Raw genomic sequence first — 15,902 nt, 5'->3', positions numbered from 1 at the left:
TGTGTGTGTGTGTGTGTGTGTGTGTGTGTGTGTGACAAGCAGAAAGAGAGAGACAGCGCACTAACAGGACACACCGGTACAAAGACCGAAATGCAAATACGTATTCTGTGTACTTAGGAAGCAGTAGCCCCAGTGAGCCTCATGCATAGAGATTGTACGTTGTCCGTGTAAAATCGACCCACTGCCACGCCGGCCTTCGTCCCCTGTCTTTTGCCCTCTCTGCTGTTCTCTCTCTCTCTCTCTCTCTCTCTCTCTCTCTTTCATTCCTCTCTGTCCTCTGCTCTGTTAACGCACGCTGAACCGGCGCCAGTGGATTTCGCCAAATTACCGGTCTTTCTTATTCGATCTTTGAACCTCGCAGCCCAGTACTCTCGGCGGTGTGCAAAGTCGATTGGAATCGTCTCGAAAAAGCGTTAATTCCTGTCGATTTCTCTCAATTGTCCCGCGGTTAACGATAGCGCGCGGAAACGAGCGAATCCTCTAAATCGGACGTGTTATTGAGCCCTGCGCAAATCAGAATGAATTTTGTACCGCTCGAGTTTGTAGCGGGCGCGCGTCCCGCAAACAAAACAAACCGCGTCGCGCCGCGCCGCGCCGGACCTGCGCCGGATAGGTATCAAACGGATTAATTCATCGCGAACGATAAAGTCTGGCGTTTAAAATTTAAATTTAATTGCCCGTTACCACTTTCATCGCGCGGGATGCGTCGCGCGCGCGCACGCAGGCGGGAGCGCGGACCGGGGAGCGCGCGATTAAGTACCACTCATATTTCTCATGAATAATTCAGGAATCACATTACTGGGCGGTAGCGTATCGAAGACGGTTAAGGCACTATACCTACCACCGCGGATGGTGGCCGATGGTGCAACGCACTGGCGGCGCGGCGCGCAACCGTATTCGGCTACTTGATGAACGTAATCAAAAAAGTTGGCGTTCCTATTTTGCAAGCCGGACAGCACACACACAGCGTCGCACACGTCGTGCACGGCGCTATTTGCGAAAAATAAAAATAGAACGAAAGTTTCCGGCGGCAGCGACAAGCTAATCGGTCACGAAGCGTTTTTCCCTGCGAGCGAACGAAATCCCGTCATTTCTCGCAATTTTATGACATTCACGATGAAATATGAATTTAAACTGGCTCTCACACTCGAAATAATAAAAGTGCATGGGAAAATGAGCAAGAAAATTGTAACGACGAGCAAAAGTTACTTCTTAAATCGCTCGATAATTGTTTCGACGAAAGTAAGGCAGAATTCACGCATTAAATTAGACACGCGGGGAGCGCACTTCTCGTGCGCTATTTACGCGGATCCGCTTGTTAAATAAAGCACAAAATTTACGAGGGACGGCGAGAGAGAAATCCTCGCGCCAACGCGCGATGCGAATGCTGCGCAAGCTACGAACGTCGCAAGCACGCAGGCAACGACGAGAAAGAAATATTACGTGGAATAATTTGAAATACGGAGTTTGTTGACGTTCAATTACCTCTTAAAGTTTATAAAAGAATATAGACGGAGCGCAGAGGGGATAAGGAAGATAAAAGACGCGCACGCTACGGGAGGAGGCGACATCGTATCCGGCGCGCTGCACCGCGCGTCTTTTGCATGCTTTTATCTCGTTTACGCATCTGCTGCTACCGAGGGGTTGGCTTGAGCCAACTCAAAACCGCCCGCCGCGCCCCGCCACGCCGCCATAACGACGGCATTCTTGTCTATCGCGATGCTCCCCTTCGCGCAGATGTAAATGTCCATTTGCCGTCGGCGGGAAACGGAAACCTCGTATTTCTCACGCCTACGCGTCTGTTTGAACACCTTTCACACCTAATCCCATCGCACCGCCCCGCCGTGAACGCGATCGACCGCCCGAGGTTCTTAAGCGGAAAATCGTATTAACGAAAATGAGCGCGCGGGCATAATTTCATTTATTTCAATTATATTTGCTCTCTACGCACGCACTAGTGTATTTCGAGTAAGCGGAAGTAGAGAGCGGGTCTCTTTGTACGGACCAAGAATCGAAATCAGGGCCGGCACGACTGCGGCGCGAGTGGAGTGGACGCGTCATCGCGAGACTTCGAAATTTGTAAACGAGAAAATTCTCGTTTCTTGCTCGTAAATCAATTAGATTATAATGCATTATAATCATTTTTAAAAATTATAATAATTTTAACTCTATCGCATATCTTGTCGCTTTTCGTAATTCTCAAAATACAGATTTTCCCAAAATACAATAAAGATATAATTGCGCATTCTTGGAGATTCATTAAAATGCGTATTATTGTCTTATTCTGACAAATTTGGAAAAATGTACAGTGTTTTATACAACTCAATTTTGTACAATAACTTTTTAAATAATTCCCATCAATATATGTTTAAACTTATTGTTAGGATAAGTGCAAATAAAGTCTTAAAAGAAGGAAAGGGAGGAGAGTTTGAAGAGAAGAGAGTTGAAAATTTCGGTATGTTTTACTATAACTGCCATTGTACCACTTAGCTGCAGATCTCAGAAAGTTGTAAAGCCGGCCCTGATCAGAGATACCGTGGAAATGTCGAGTATTACGGCGCTTGTACACAGAGAAGAAAATTACGTTCCATGTTCCCTGGTACTATTAGAGCAAACATATTCTCCACGGGTCCGTCTCTCTCAGACACGTTCGATTACTGTAAACAGTTTTTCGCGAATGGGGAGAGCACGATGGAAACACATCGGAAAAACCAACCCGTGAATTATTAGAATTTTTTAACAATGGTAAAATATTTAAACTGCAAAAATCGCATGAAGCAATGAATCCTTTTACGTCCGCAGTAAGAGAAACGAATAAGAAGAAAAGTAAAGCGCGAAAAAATATGAAATATTTAAACCAAATATATAAAGGCAGTAATTAAAGACAGTAATCTTGTTTCAACACCATTGTGTATACTAAATAATAATAATAAATACTAACTAAGAGTCAGAAAATATGTAAATTAATATTCTGTAAAAAGATTTATACAATTCTTTCTTTCATTTTTTCCACCGGACTAGGCTATTCTCCTCTCTCTCTCTCTCTCTCTCTCTCTCTCTCTCTCTCTCTGTGTGTGTGTGTGTGTATGTAATTGATCATAATTTCGCGTAAACGAAAGGAAGACAATGAGATTTTCGCGTTTCCGCCACGTCATAATCTGACTCCTATTCCATTGCGGGCGCGCCGACTGATAAACGCCAACCGGGAACGTCGACCACTATTAACATTTCGGCGAAACTTTTTCCGCGATGGCTTGACAGGCTGCCAGCGCGCGTTTCGCATGACAGTGATTTGCTTTGTGGTCCACGTCGAATGAATTTGTGGTGTCCGCCGCCGCAGGCGTGTGCGGTTTCATATAATTACGCACTTAATTGCTTATATTGCGAGAACCCGCTGATGACGGAACCATCATCTCTCAAACCGCGTTGTATGTATTAGTTCGCGTTGCCATTCGCAAATTGATACGAATATGGACGGCTCTCATATATTCCGTTGCAGCCAAGTTGCGCGTTGCCAGCATTACGGTCGCAATTGTGAAGGCAACAAAATACGTAATTATGTATTCGTTTGTTTATTGCCGAGTTAATCGAGTACCTATTCGATGACGATGATATGAGATATCGTCGAATTTATCTAAAATTTTGTAACAAATAAAATTTAATTACATAAATTTGTCTTTAAACTTCTTCCTGTTAGCGAAAATAACTGCGTGCGTGCGTGCGTGTGTGTGTGTGTGTGTGTGTGTGTGTGTGTGTGTGTGTGTGTGTGTGCGCGCGCGCGCGCACACACGCGCACGTATTCATATGTTAAATATCTATGCGTAAGAACCAATAATAAATTACTGTGAGGGCAGTGTTATCCCCACATGCAATTACGGTATAATTATAACCGCTGCATTGTCCTCGTCATGGAACGCTGATCATTCGCGAACGATCACGTGGCATATATGTTATATATTTCGGACAGACTATTATTACTGTTTCGCGCTCGTATATCGAGAATCGCAGTCACGGAAATATCGCTGACAAAAGAATACTTTATTTGGCGTCAACCTCCGGGACGGGACGGGAAAGAAAAGATGCGAGGGTGAGAGAGATAAAAATTCAGGAAAATAAAGACAAATCTAAAAATAAGACGTAAAAAAACGTAGGAAGGAAACCCAGCCAGGAGTTCGTTCGTTCGTTCATTCGGCGGGACGTAATTTCGATTCCCTGAAAGCTCCTCCGCCTCGCTCGGGCGAAGCTTCCCGGAGGACGGGGGTCCGCCGTACCTTGGATAGTGACTAAAGTTTCTCGAGGAGTCTTACGTGGCGGAGCCGACAGGTGGATAGAGGCTTCTTTCCTGGCATACCAATTACGAGGGTGGAACAAGTAATTGTTTGTCCGTACCTTACATCGGAGCGTGAAGGGTATATAGACCGATACCCGCGGACGGGGCGATAGTCGACGGCGGCGATGGTAGTGGTGGTGACGTTGCCGATGGTGGTCGTAGAGAGCGAAGAGGTAGTTAGGTCGGGAATAGTGGTGCGCGGCAGTAAGGTTGATTGTGGAGAGCGAGAGATAGAGGGTAAAAGAGGGAGAAAGAGAGAGGAAGCGGAAACTAGTGGAAAGGGTGCGCGGGAGCGCGCGCGAGGATGGCGCGACCCGGCTGAGCGACGGAGATCGCACTCGGGGGGAGGGGGGGGGTGGAAGTGGTGGAACGGGAGATGGGGGGTCTCTCTCTCTATCTCTCTCTCCCTCCACATCTCCCGTTCCTTCGCCCTCGTCGACTAATGAGACCGCGCGGTTACATCAGAGGCCGGGGACAAATTGAAACGTACGAGCCTAGAGGGGCCACGGAATAGAGAGAGCGACCTCCTAATGCGTGACTATGGGAACCTCCCGCCGCACCACATCCGACATCCGCAGCCCGTTAACACCGTTTCTACCGCCGTCGCTGCCACCGTTACCGCCCGGGAACTGGCAATTCTTGAATTTTATTTCGTTATCCAACCGAGAGCCTCGCGACGACGACGATGGGGCGGCGGGAGAGATACACGCGGACGTCGAGCGTTTTCCACGCGAGAGATCTCCGCGGAAATTATTACGCAACGTCGTCGGGGAATTGACTTACGCGCGCGCCTCCGCCCCGATGTTACTAGGAGTTGGCTTTGAAGTGAAAACGCAGAAAAAGGACGAGAGGGCGCGCGCTCGCGCGAGAGGGGCCATTAGTTAATTTTCCGCATTATTCTCTGCCTTTCCCGTATTATGCGATCCACGACGTTTCTCGCGTTTCTCCAGAATAAACCACTAACATAATTTACTCAAACAGCCGCTTTTACGATCGTCCCTTTTCTACGAGCAATACCATGCGTGACGCGCTACTTCGGAGTTCCTCAGAGCCCCGGGTTCCTCAGAGAGCCGGCACGAAGGCCGTAAAACACGATACTCCTCAACGATGGTCTCCCAACGGACATCCCTTTAATACTACCGTGTAATTATTCTTCGTACGTGCGCGCGTATCGAAAAGGGAAACTTACACCTCAAGTTTAGGACGCCTAACGTTCTCCGCTTTGGCGAAAGGCGAAGATACATGGATCCGCGCAATTCGTGAAGTTTCGATTATCGACGACGGGAGAGAGAGAGAGAGAATACGATACCACACGATAGCTCCGCGTACGCGAGCGCGCGACATCGTACCTTTGGCAAGGGTCTCGGAAGCCGCTAACATAGGCAATAAAGCCAGGTCGGACTAGCTTGAGCAGGTAGTAGATTACAGCGGCGGCAAGTGCGACAGTGCGGCAACGGCGGTGATGGTGGTAGTGGTGGTGGTGGGTTGCGGTGACGATGGTGGTAGAGCTTCGCTGATGCCGGCGTACGTACGCGCGCGTTTGGAAACGCGCGCGCGATGGCGAGAGAGAGAAAGAGAGAGAGAGAGAACGTGAGGGCGGCGAATAGGTTTGCCGTCTCGGGGCAGGGCAGGGCAGGAGAGAAACGAGAATGGATGCGGCGGCAGTCTAGCATGCAAAATGCTGCGTCGACGTTATCACACTGCCAGAGATTAAGGGGCTGACGCGGTGGATATCGGGCGGGGCGGCGGCGAGAGGTGGCAGAAGAGACGGCCGGGGTCTTCCTTCGGTGTGTTCCTATTCTTCCTACTCCGTCGAGTTTTACTTGGCAGACATCCCGCGCGCGGTACCCGTCCTTATTGTTCTCCCCTACTGCACGCCCGTACCCTCGTTACGCGCTCCGCGCCGTTGTGCAACGCGCGCTCTACGTGCGCCCGTCTATTCCGCTTTCTTCTACCTACTTCTCCTTATACTTCATCGCCTCCGCCTTTTTCTTACCCCACCCCGCGCGCATCTTTTGCATTTTCGCGCCGCCGCGCCGTCGTCTCGCCGCTGCTGCCGTCGGCATTTTCACCTCGCGTTAAATTGTTAACCACCGGAGATAATCAATCTTACGCTCGGCGACACGCGTCACGTACGTAATTCGCCCGCGCCCCCATCCACCCGCCCGTCCTGGATCTCTCGATGCCCGCGTTTAGCTTCGATTGGCGTGTATCCGAGATACCCGTCGCTGATACCTGTCACGTCTTCCTTTCTTATCTCGCTCGGCTAAGCCATTACGGTCCAGCACCGTCGAATGTCCTTCGATTTTTGTTTCTTTTCGTTCAATTACCTATAGGTGAACGGACGGAGGTGGAAAAGGGAGATGGAGAGAGAGAAAGAGAGAAATTGTGGTTTAAAGAAGAAACCTCGGCACTTACGCGCGCGCGTTTAAAGCTCTTAACGCTCCGAACGATTCGCGTTATCCTTCCTTCGATTCGCCTCCGTTCTCTATATCCCTCCTCCTCTCCGCGTTCAGCCCCCGTGAAAATTTTAGTTGGCAGATATCCAGCCGAAGCTACCTGCAGCGTCGTTATTGTTCGCCATCTTTCCGTCACGTTTTATTACTGCCTGGTGCGGCGCTATACCGTCGTCGCTTGTCGCCGCTACCAGGAACCCGCGCCACCCGGGGTCTTTCTTATTTTCCTCCTCGTCATTCCGTACCTCGTTCAGGTTACTCCCTCGGGCGCAACGTCTTTTAACAAAGCTGCCTGCCGCTGCAGAGACGTAGCTGCCGCGCGATACACGGTTAAGCCGTTCAAACTGGAATTTATTTACGCAACCGCTCTCCTCGCAGCGCTCCGCGCGCGTGCTAACTCCACTGCTTTATTCGTTCTCTCCTCCCCCGTGGACGCACAATTCTCCATCTTCATTCGCGCCTCGAATTTATTTTATCAATCCCCCTAGACGATATCAAATAATTCGTGATGTAGCTCGAAAGTCCCTCATATATACTTATGGCATTATGGAACGTCAGTCAATTTAATGTTACGCATTTATTTTTCCGTCTTGTTCTATTATTTTAAGACTGGGTGCATATATACGCATTTAATAAGCTGAAAAATAAATAAAATTTATCTCGGAATATGCTATTGTTTAATTGCTACTTGTTAGAATAATAATTATAATAAAGCATGCCTGTTCTCATTTTATATAATTTAGGACTAGATCTGACATAGATTCGTATCAATTCTTGGAATAATTTACAGCGACAGACTGCGGCATACTTCAACTTCACAAACTTTGCGTTTGACTGATTTGAGTTTGTCGCATTACCGCGTATTAACTATATGATCTCTCGACTATCGCCGGGAGAGAGAACTATGGGAAGTTTCGTCTCTCGCGTCTCGCCTATACGGGTCTGACTGCATCATCGACTCAAACTACTGCAAGAGGACATGCGTCAGAAGTGCCGCGATATGCACGACAGTCACGTAGGGAATTGAACGTTCCGAGACGACATCCTCGTACCGGAGGACGATTCAGCAGGAACGTTGGAAAATTTCGCTCGCGCTTGCAGAAAACGTGAAACTAAACGAGGTGCAGATAAACGACGTATATATACATATATACATATATATATATATATATATATATATATATATATATATATCTCGCGGGCGCGCGCGTTCGCAAACGTGCCTTCCTTAATCATCTGTGCAAAACGTCTGTATCGAGCGCGCGGGTACATCGTCGCGCGACGGACTTTTCGTTTGACTTTCGTCAGGTCTATTCCGCAATTATAAATTCAGACACGAAATACGTGCGCGCGCGCTCACGAAAAAAAAAATGCAAATTGTTTAAGATTTATTTCCGGACAGAGTTGACATTCCGGTGGAGACGTTTAATCTCGACCGGTCGACGAACCGACTCTCCTGCGAAGATCCTCATTGGGAAATCATGAAGCGTGGTGCGCGCGCGGGGTGAGGACAGAACGAAACCCATCCGCGAAGACGTCTACATAAGAAGACGGCACCGTAGAAAAACATGGCAGCCCAGCGCCAGTGCGCTTCAGCTTACAACAAGAAAGGCGCCTTCTTTTTTCTTGCTTTGACGTGTGCTCCTCATTTATTCCCATGGTACGGAGTAGGAAATAGCGGAGGGGGGGTGGGGAGGGAGAAAGAAAGGAGAGAAGATCAAGCCGGGGCGCGGCAAGAAGGAGGACGCCGAGGGAAGAAATAAAAGACGGAATATGAGAGGGCAAACGGGTGAGGACCGGGAACGGAGGCGGGGAAGAAGGGGGGGGGGACAGGGATGAAAAGAGAGAACGCGGGAAAAGAAAAGAGAGCAGAAGCGTAACGCCTTGGATGGGGTGCACCACTCGTTATAGGCCGCGGTGCACCGGCGAAAAGACGGAGAAACGAGAGGCTCCGGTGGAAACGAGCGCTGAAACGAGCAGCGGGTCGAAGTCGCGATGGCGGTACGAGGAGGGAGGAAAGGGGGAGGAGGGGGGGGGAGAAAAGAGGAGGTAGATGCAGAAGAATGAAAACCGGCGAGGCACCACCGCTAGGGTGGTCTCAGCCGCGCGCGGCCTGATAGGGTTGTATTGTGGCGGGTATGACGGCGGTGACCCGGAGTCGACGAACGTTTGCAAGCTCTCCTCTAAGTTCGCCACTCCATCTCCGCTCATTCTCCTTTCCTCTTTACTCCGAGCCATATCGAGCTCCTTCTTTATCCACCCTCCATCTACTACGTCTTTATTCCGGGGGTTCTCGGTGAGGCTGCCCCCCCCCCCCTCCCACCGCGAGCTCCGCTATCTTTAAACTAAATACTGCCGATGACAGCCGCGCGCGCGCGCTTCCACGGTTGGCATCAGCCGGAGAAAAAGAAGCGGCGGGAAGATATCTCTGTATTACAGAGTTGTAGGAAACTACGACTTTACATCCCCTTCTTCCTCTTCTGCCTCCTTGTTCTTTTATAAGTCTATATTTTTCTTTTATTTCCGTGTGTGCGCGCGCGCGCGCTTTTCTGCGTAATGCGGAATACTATTCGCTACCAACACTCGCAGTGAATAAGAGTTGAGAATGAACGAATTGGAGCGAGTTAGATCGGCAATGCTCGCGTGAATACAGAGAATTCCATGAGATTGTAATAATTGTCTAAAAGTGTCACGATTTAATTCGCCTAAATATGTATATATTAATGCTCGCGTGAATACAGAGAGCTCCATGAGATTGTAATGATTATCTAAAAATGTCACGATTCTACTCGCCTAAATATATATACGTGAGCATTGCCGATCTAACTAGCTCCAATTCGTTATATGTATATGTATATATATATTATATGTGCTGAAGTAATAAATTCTATTCTATTCTATATATTATATGTGCAGAGATATTACTTGATTAATAAAGATATAGAAAATGGAATTTTAGGCGAATAGAATCATTATATATATATAGAATCGTTATATATAGATATAAATTCCTAAAAATTTATATCTATGTAAATCTAGCTTTATACATTTATCATACAGCTCAATACTTTATATACACACACACACATACATACACATAAATTGTTTTTCGTGACATAGAGTGAAATTAAAAAACTTGAAATCGCGGATGCTAAAAAGTTCATCGAACGCAAAATTTAATTAAACCGGCTGTCACCGTGACAGGAGAGGGGGGGGGAGGGCGGAAGGGGAGAGAGAGGAGGAAGGGAAAGGGAGGGCGGTCTTCATCGCTCCGTGCGTTCTATTTTACCGAATGAATTTAGCGTAAATCGAAGGCACCGGAGATGGTATCCAGGATGATCGCTGAAGCTACGACAACAGCGATGACTGCGGCGTACACACGACGTGCCACGGCTTAAACCCAACGGCTCATAATTGCTTTCCGATTAGATACCGTCCCGATAGCGTTCCGATAGCGTTATACTTTCAATTCCACGTTGCTGCGCTCCGCAACGGCGGTAGCTATAGCAAGCAGCGCGTATCGACAGGTATATACCGAGGCAAATTCAACAGGCGGCCGTGTGCGCCGGTCTTTGTACACTTTTCCGATTAATAGGAAGGGGGAGGACTGGAACGGGAGGGCTGACCACACGCGGTGGCTATCCCCTGGCCAATCCCCCCCCCCCCGTCCCCGATGTGATACCCGACATTTTGCTTTCTTGAAAAGCGCCCGGCTTATTCCGATTATATCGACGAAAATCAAGTATTAAGATTATCCGCTGCCTGCAGTGAGTTTCAAGTCGAATTCCACCAAGAAAGTTTTAAAACTTTTAAAAAATTCCTTTGGCAACCTTATACTTTCGCGCATCCTGCGAACAAATTGATCCGTTATTCTTGGCCAATTACTTGGTCAGTGACCATATTAATTGTGCGCTACGATTAATTTTGTTCACTGCAAATCACAAATTCAGTCGCGTGTTTTTTTCTTGGCCTATTAAAGCTCAATCATCAATCAACGATTGTACGTATAAATGGATTAATAAAATTGCATCGCTAAAATACCGTTCGTTCAGTCAATAAACGAATTTTTGGGTTATTTTTCAGTTCGCTATAAATTCTCCAATATATGGGGGAATGTCATGACATAGCGACTCAGAGATTTAAAATCATTGCCCGCCGTTACGGGCAAACGTTTACGGCATCCCGAAAGGCATGTCTTGTCCTGACCGTCCGAGGGAAGCGATAAATTGACCCGTGTAGGCGACGGTTTGGCGCATTCCGTGTCGTAGATCCATTGTGGTCCGAAGGATTACTCAGCGGTTGAATGGATAGTGGCCGGACGTTCTCGCGAACGACTCCCGTAGGGAGTGTGCACCATTAATTACGCGGCGTAATTAAACATTGTGTCGAATTATCTTTCTTGGCCGGTGACGCGCCCGGGCAGGGTAAAAGGGCGGACCGTGGTGTGCGCTCTCTCTTTGTGCCCGATATAGCTTATATAATCTTATCCGCGCAGGAGCTAATTTAATGTACGTTACGTAAAAGTTTCGCTGAGAAACTAAACGCGGCTCTCGAGCTTATTCACGGATTGACGGATTAAACTTCGCCCGGGGAATCCGCCTCTTCAAAAAGATCTTTTGTGGCGCGCCACTTTGATATAGTTTCGAAGCGAAGCTACGTATCTGCTCGTTACGAGCGAGGTGCGCCGGCCATTTTCGCCAAGATTTCTCTTCAAATATCGAACTCCCATTATTTACCGCCCCTTTCCTCTTCCCTTCGGCGGAACGTCGGATAATTCCGAGTAATGTTCGAGTTGAGTTTAAAAAGCTAAACCTCCGGGATCCGACCTCGAGACTTTTCGCACGGTTATCTCTAAAAGAAGGAAGGAAGAGAGAGAGAGAGAGAGAGAGAGAGAAATGGCAAAAGCGTTGCTTCTGCTATATTTATTAAGTATAGGTTAGAAAAGCGACACGCGGTAGATTATTAGCGAGAAGCACGCTCCGCCATCTCACATTCTCCATGCGACTCTCTACGTGGCTACTGAATAAACACTCTGATTTATGCGACAGCGTGCTCCCGATAAGGATAAACCGGTACACCGGAAAGGGGTCGGATCAAAGGGAATTTTCGATAAAATTCCAATCCAGAAGATTGGACACCTTATTACTTTCCCGATTTTTCCAACATTTCTTTTCATTCAAAATTATGTATGATTACGAAATTTTACTTTTAAGCATAAATATACTTCAAGATCTCAATAAGTTTCATATTTTTGATCACGAAGCATATACGATAATTATTATATACGAATAATTATATGCGAAATATTTGGTAAATCGAAAGGAGGACGAATCGAAAGAGTTTAAATTTCGATAACATTCTAATTCGAAAGGTTCATTACTTATTACTTTCTCGATTTTTTCCTAGTATTTCTTTTTTTCGTTAAAAAAAATATGTATATATATGTACACACCTAAGAAACCTAAAAAAAGAAAAGGGAAACTAAGTTTACCATCTATGCTACGAAGTAGTTACAAAGTTTTACTTTTAAGCATAAATACTTTACTACTCTCTCGATAAGTTTCCTGTTTTTTATTCTACAGCGCACGATGCATAAAATATTTAGTAAAAACTGATCATTGCAGCGAATTTTGAAAATTCGTGATGTGTAACTCGCAGACAGAACGTATAACTCGACAAGGAGCGCTTCCGGGATGTATATGTATATAATATATATAAATTTAACACGGCATAAATTTTCTCATGCGGCGCACTGCGCGAAATACGATACGTATATGCGCTGTACATGACGCGGCAGCATGTCTCGTCTCTCTTTCTTTCTTCATTCCAAGGAATAATAAAATTTTCTTCTCGCCTCCACTCGCCGTTTGGCGAAATTGATATTGACAAAAATTGCGCGATAGCGATCGCTGAAACTGATGTTTAGCGACAACGAACGCAATAAAATTACCGGGCACGCCGCATCCGCGCTAAACATAATTGATTATTCGCTTCTGCCAATTATTACTCGACAACCGGCAGCACTTGACCGATTAGCGCCGTTAGATAGCGCTCTCCACGGCTGACGCATTTCAGAAGTGGCTCTTTACTCTCTCTCTCTCTCTCTCTCCCCCCATATACCTGCTAACTTGCCTCCTAATCGGATCGATGGTAAATTACTCCCGCGCCATGGGAAAGACGAGACAATTAGCATTACAGCGGCGATTAACTTGTTAGTAACATTGTTTCGCGTTAAATGTCAATAAGGAGCGTATAATTATCAAACGCGATTATCGAACGCGATATTAATCTTGCCAAGGAATTTCCCGAATTTTGGAAACAATTTTGGGAGACAACACACGTAGAGTAGAGACACATCTATTTGTGTGTTCGTATTTTTTCTCTCTCAATTTTTTTATATTAAACGCAACATCGACATTGTTCACGGACGGACTTCGCGTTCGATGATGCACGTAATAAGACACTTGTTATTCCGGTGCTTTGCGATCCGTCGACAACATTGAGTTTCAATGGCGATCGGAGGAGGAGGGGAAGGATGGAATGGCGGAAATGGATTTTGTTGCGGTACCACCGCGCTCTCCGCTGCCGATCTCGACGATCCAGCGCGCCGCGCGCGGTTCGCGATTCTCGTGTTACATTGCGGTGCGCGCGATTATCCTCGAGCGCGAATATTGTTGTCCCCACTTTGTTAAACGACGTTGCGACTCAGTTTACACGTTCGCTATCCAACCGGCGGCTATCTTCCGCTCTCCGCGTAAGATCAATATCTGGTTTCGGTACAAGATATTTCTGGCTGGAATTGAATTCTCCGCGAATGCACCGCGTTTCTGCACCGCGGATCGATTTTTCTATATGTTTTTAGAAACTCTATCCGATAGCACGGTTAACGTGTGTCGTATAGTTTCGACGCCGAAAAAAAAAGCGAGACTGCGCAAATGATGGTTGCGGGACAAAAAAAAATATGCGCCATAGTAACAATGCAAAATAAACTTTGCGAATATTGTTTTGAATTAAATACATTCGCATTTCCGCGCGTTTACGGCAAGCGATTGTTACCCGCGTGCGCGTTACAAAGCCGATAGGTTGCAAAGCTGAAAATTCTATGAAGCAACATGGCTTCGCGAAACGCGTGGAGCTGCCGTCCCATGTGTCTTATTAAAACTGTAACTCGGGGATATATCTCAACAAAACGTTGTTACGAATCGCGAATCTCGGTAATCTCTGCACGCTACGCACAACGGTTTACTTGAACCGTCAAAATAACACCTCGTTGTATTCGCAAGTGATTAACATGAAGCTCACCAGGATTTCAATTTGTTTAACGTGACAATAAAGTACTGTAACTTTTATTTTCAGGAATAATTATATACGGGTAATAATGGAATGTATGTCTATTTGTGGAACGAAAAAGAGTCACTTCTATGAAATAATCCTATTTTTCTAGAAATTCTATAATGGTACGCGTACTTTTGTAGCAAAAACGTGAAAAAGTTAAACGTCGTTTTTATTTTTATCTCGGAGGTAAACGAGAGATTTGAAAAAGAATCGTTTGCAGTAGGTCATAAAATGCTTTCGGAGAATTCTTTCTCCGCCCTCGCTTTCCGTTAATTAGCTCGCAATCGCCGTCGTAATATCGTCAAAAGCATGCGATGTTTGACGCTTGATCTAATTTTCCAGAAAGTGGGATGGTCAAGAAGTCACTTACCGAGCGCAAGGACGAGGACGAGCGCGAACGGTGCCAGCGACGAAAGCACGAGACCGCGATCCACGTGGTGGGCCGACCGATTCCTGCACGGCCGATGCCTGGCGAACTGGAATCTCTTCCGCGACATCGCATCCATCCCCGCCGACGGTGCCGTTGTCATCGAGTTCCTTGGAAAATTTCGCGAGAAATCGGAGGTCAGGCAGGCAAGGCAGGCGAGTAGAGGCTGGCAGGCAAGCAGGCAGGCAGGCAGGTAGATGGATAACGGTAAGGCGAGAAGGAATTACCACTCCCGTTTCATCGTAGGGGAGAGGAGAGCAGTGTGTTCACCTGTTCGGCTTCCGACTGCGTATCGGTATAAACATTAAGGGAAGGGGAGGAGGGGAAGTGGTGGATACGTAAAAGAAAGGGTCGAAAAAGAGACGTGTATATCGCGCGTGTACGAATGTGAGTACGTGTGTGTCTATACGCGGAGGAGGACCAGGAGCGAAGACGACGTACAACCCACGCGCGCAACCCTCTCTGCCCTCGTGCGCGCCGCAACCCCTCTCGGCACTCTCGTCGCGTCTAGGCGCCTGGAGATAGACTAAACCGGGGTCCTTCGAGCTGCGCGCTAAGTTCCCTCGGCTCCGCGATTCGACCGACCTCGGACACGCTCGACGGTGCTCGGCGCCGACCGGCCACCCTCGGCACGCGCTCGGGCCGCTCATCCCCTTTCGCGCTACGCCCGCGGCTCCGTTCTCCGTTCCGTATATACCGCACGGCGACGCATACTCCGACACGGATACGAGGAGAAATTGCACATAGCCTAATGCCCGTATCACGCCGCGGCCACGTCGGAAAACGAGATGCGAGGTTACGGGACGGGAGTGGCTAAGTCTGATGAAGTCGCAGTCGATTTCTTCCATTTTAACGTCGTCTTCTGTTGAAGTAACGACGAGTACCTTTAAATTAAAAGAAGAAAGATCATCTTGTTATTAATCGATTATAAATTATCGTAATTATACATATATATACTAATTGATTGTGATAGGTACTGTGTGTGTACTTTTAGCGAGGAAAAGTAATTTAAAGCTTTTCAACTTGGCTGATCATATATCAGTCAGATTCATTGAAATTTAATGGCTAACTAAATCTGTCTTCACTGAACACAGATTTTTGTGAAATTTAAACGTAAACCAAATAAATGATAAACCTAGTCGTTTCTTTCATGAAATAATAATTATAATTTCACCCTGACAAAAGAGGATTATTTATCTCCTAATTTATCACATTTCCCTGTAAATTTCCTTGTAAAAAGATATCAATCAAAATAATTCACAAGTATTTCATGATTGATTATTTATCTCCCAATTTACCTTCACTACATCTTTCTTTCTTCCTCTTAAATAAATATCAAGGAAAATAGCTTGTG

General features: G+C 46.8%; 1 protein-coding gene across 1 annotated transcript in view; it reads right to left on the bottom strand.

The window, feature by feature from the left end:
* Positions 1 to 14,651, bottom strand: part of LOC105448067 (Down syndrome cell adhesion molecule-like protein Dscam2) — an 80,817-nt gene extending 66,166 nt beyond the window's left edge. The window contains exon 1 of the mRNA XM_011686430.1: positions 14,492 to 14,651. Within this exon, the coding sequence (XP_011684732.1) occupies positions 14,492 to 14,651 (160 nt within the window). The remainder of the gene's footprint in view (positions 1 to 14,491) is intronic.
* Between the last annotated feature and the right edge of the window lie 1,251 nt (positions 14,652 to 15,902).

The sequence above is a fragment of the Wasmannia auropunctata genome, unplaced genomic scaffold (assembly GCF_000956235.1).
Source record: "Wasmannia auropunctata unplaced genomic scaffold, wasmannia.A_1.0 LD336090.1, whole genome shotgun sequence".
Lineage (NCBI taxonomy): Eukaryota > Metazoa > Arthropoda > Insecta > Hymenoptera > Formicidae > Wasmannia > Wasmannia auropunctata.
The sequence above is the reverse complement of the archived record's forward strand: the minus strand, read 5'-3'. Positions and strand labels throughout refer to the sequence as shown.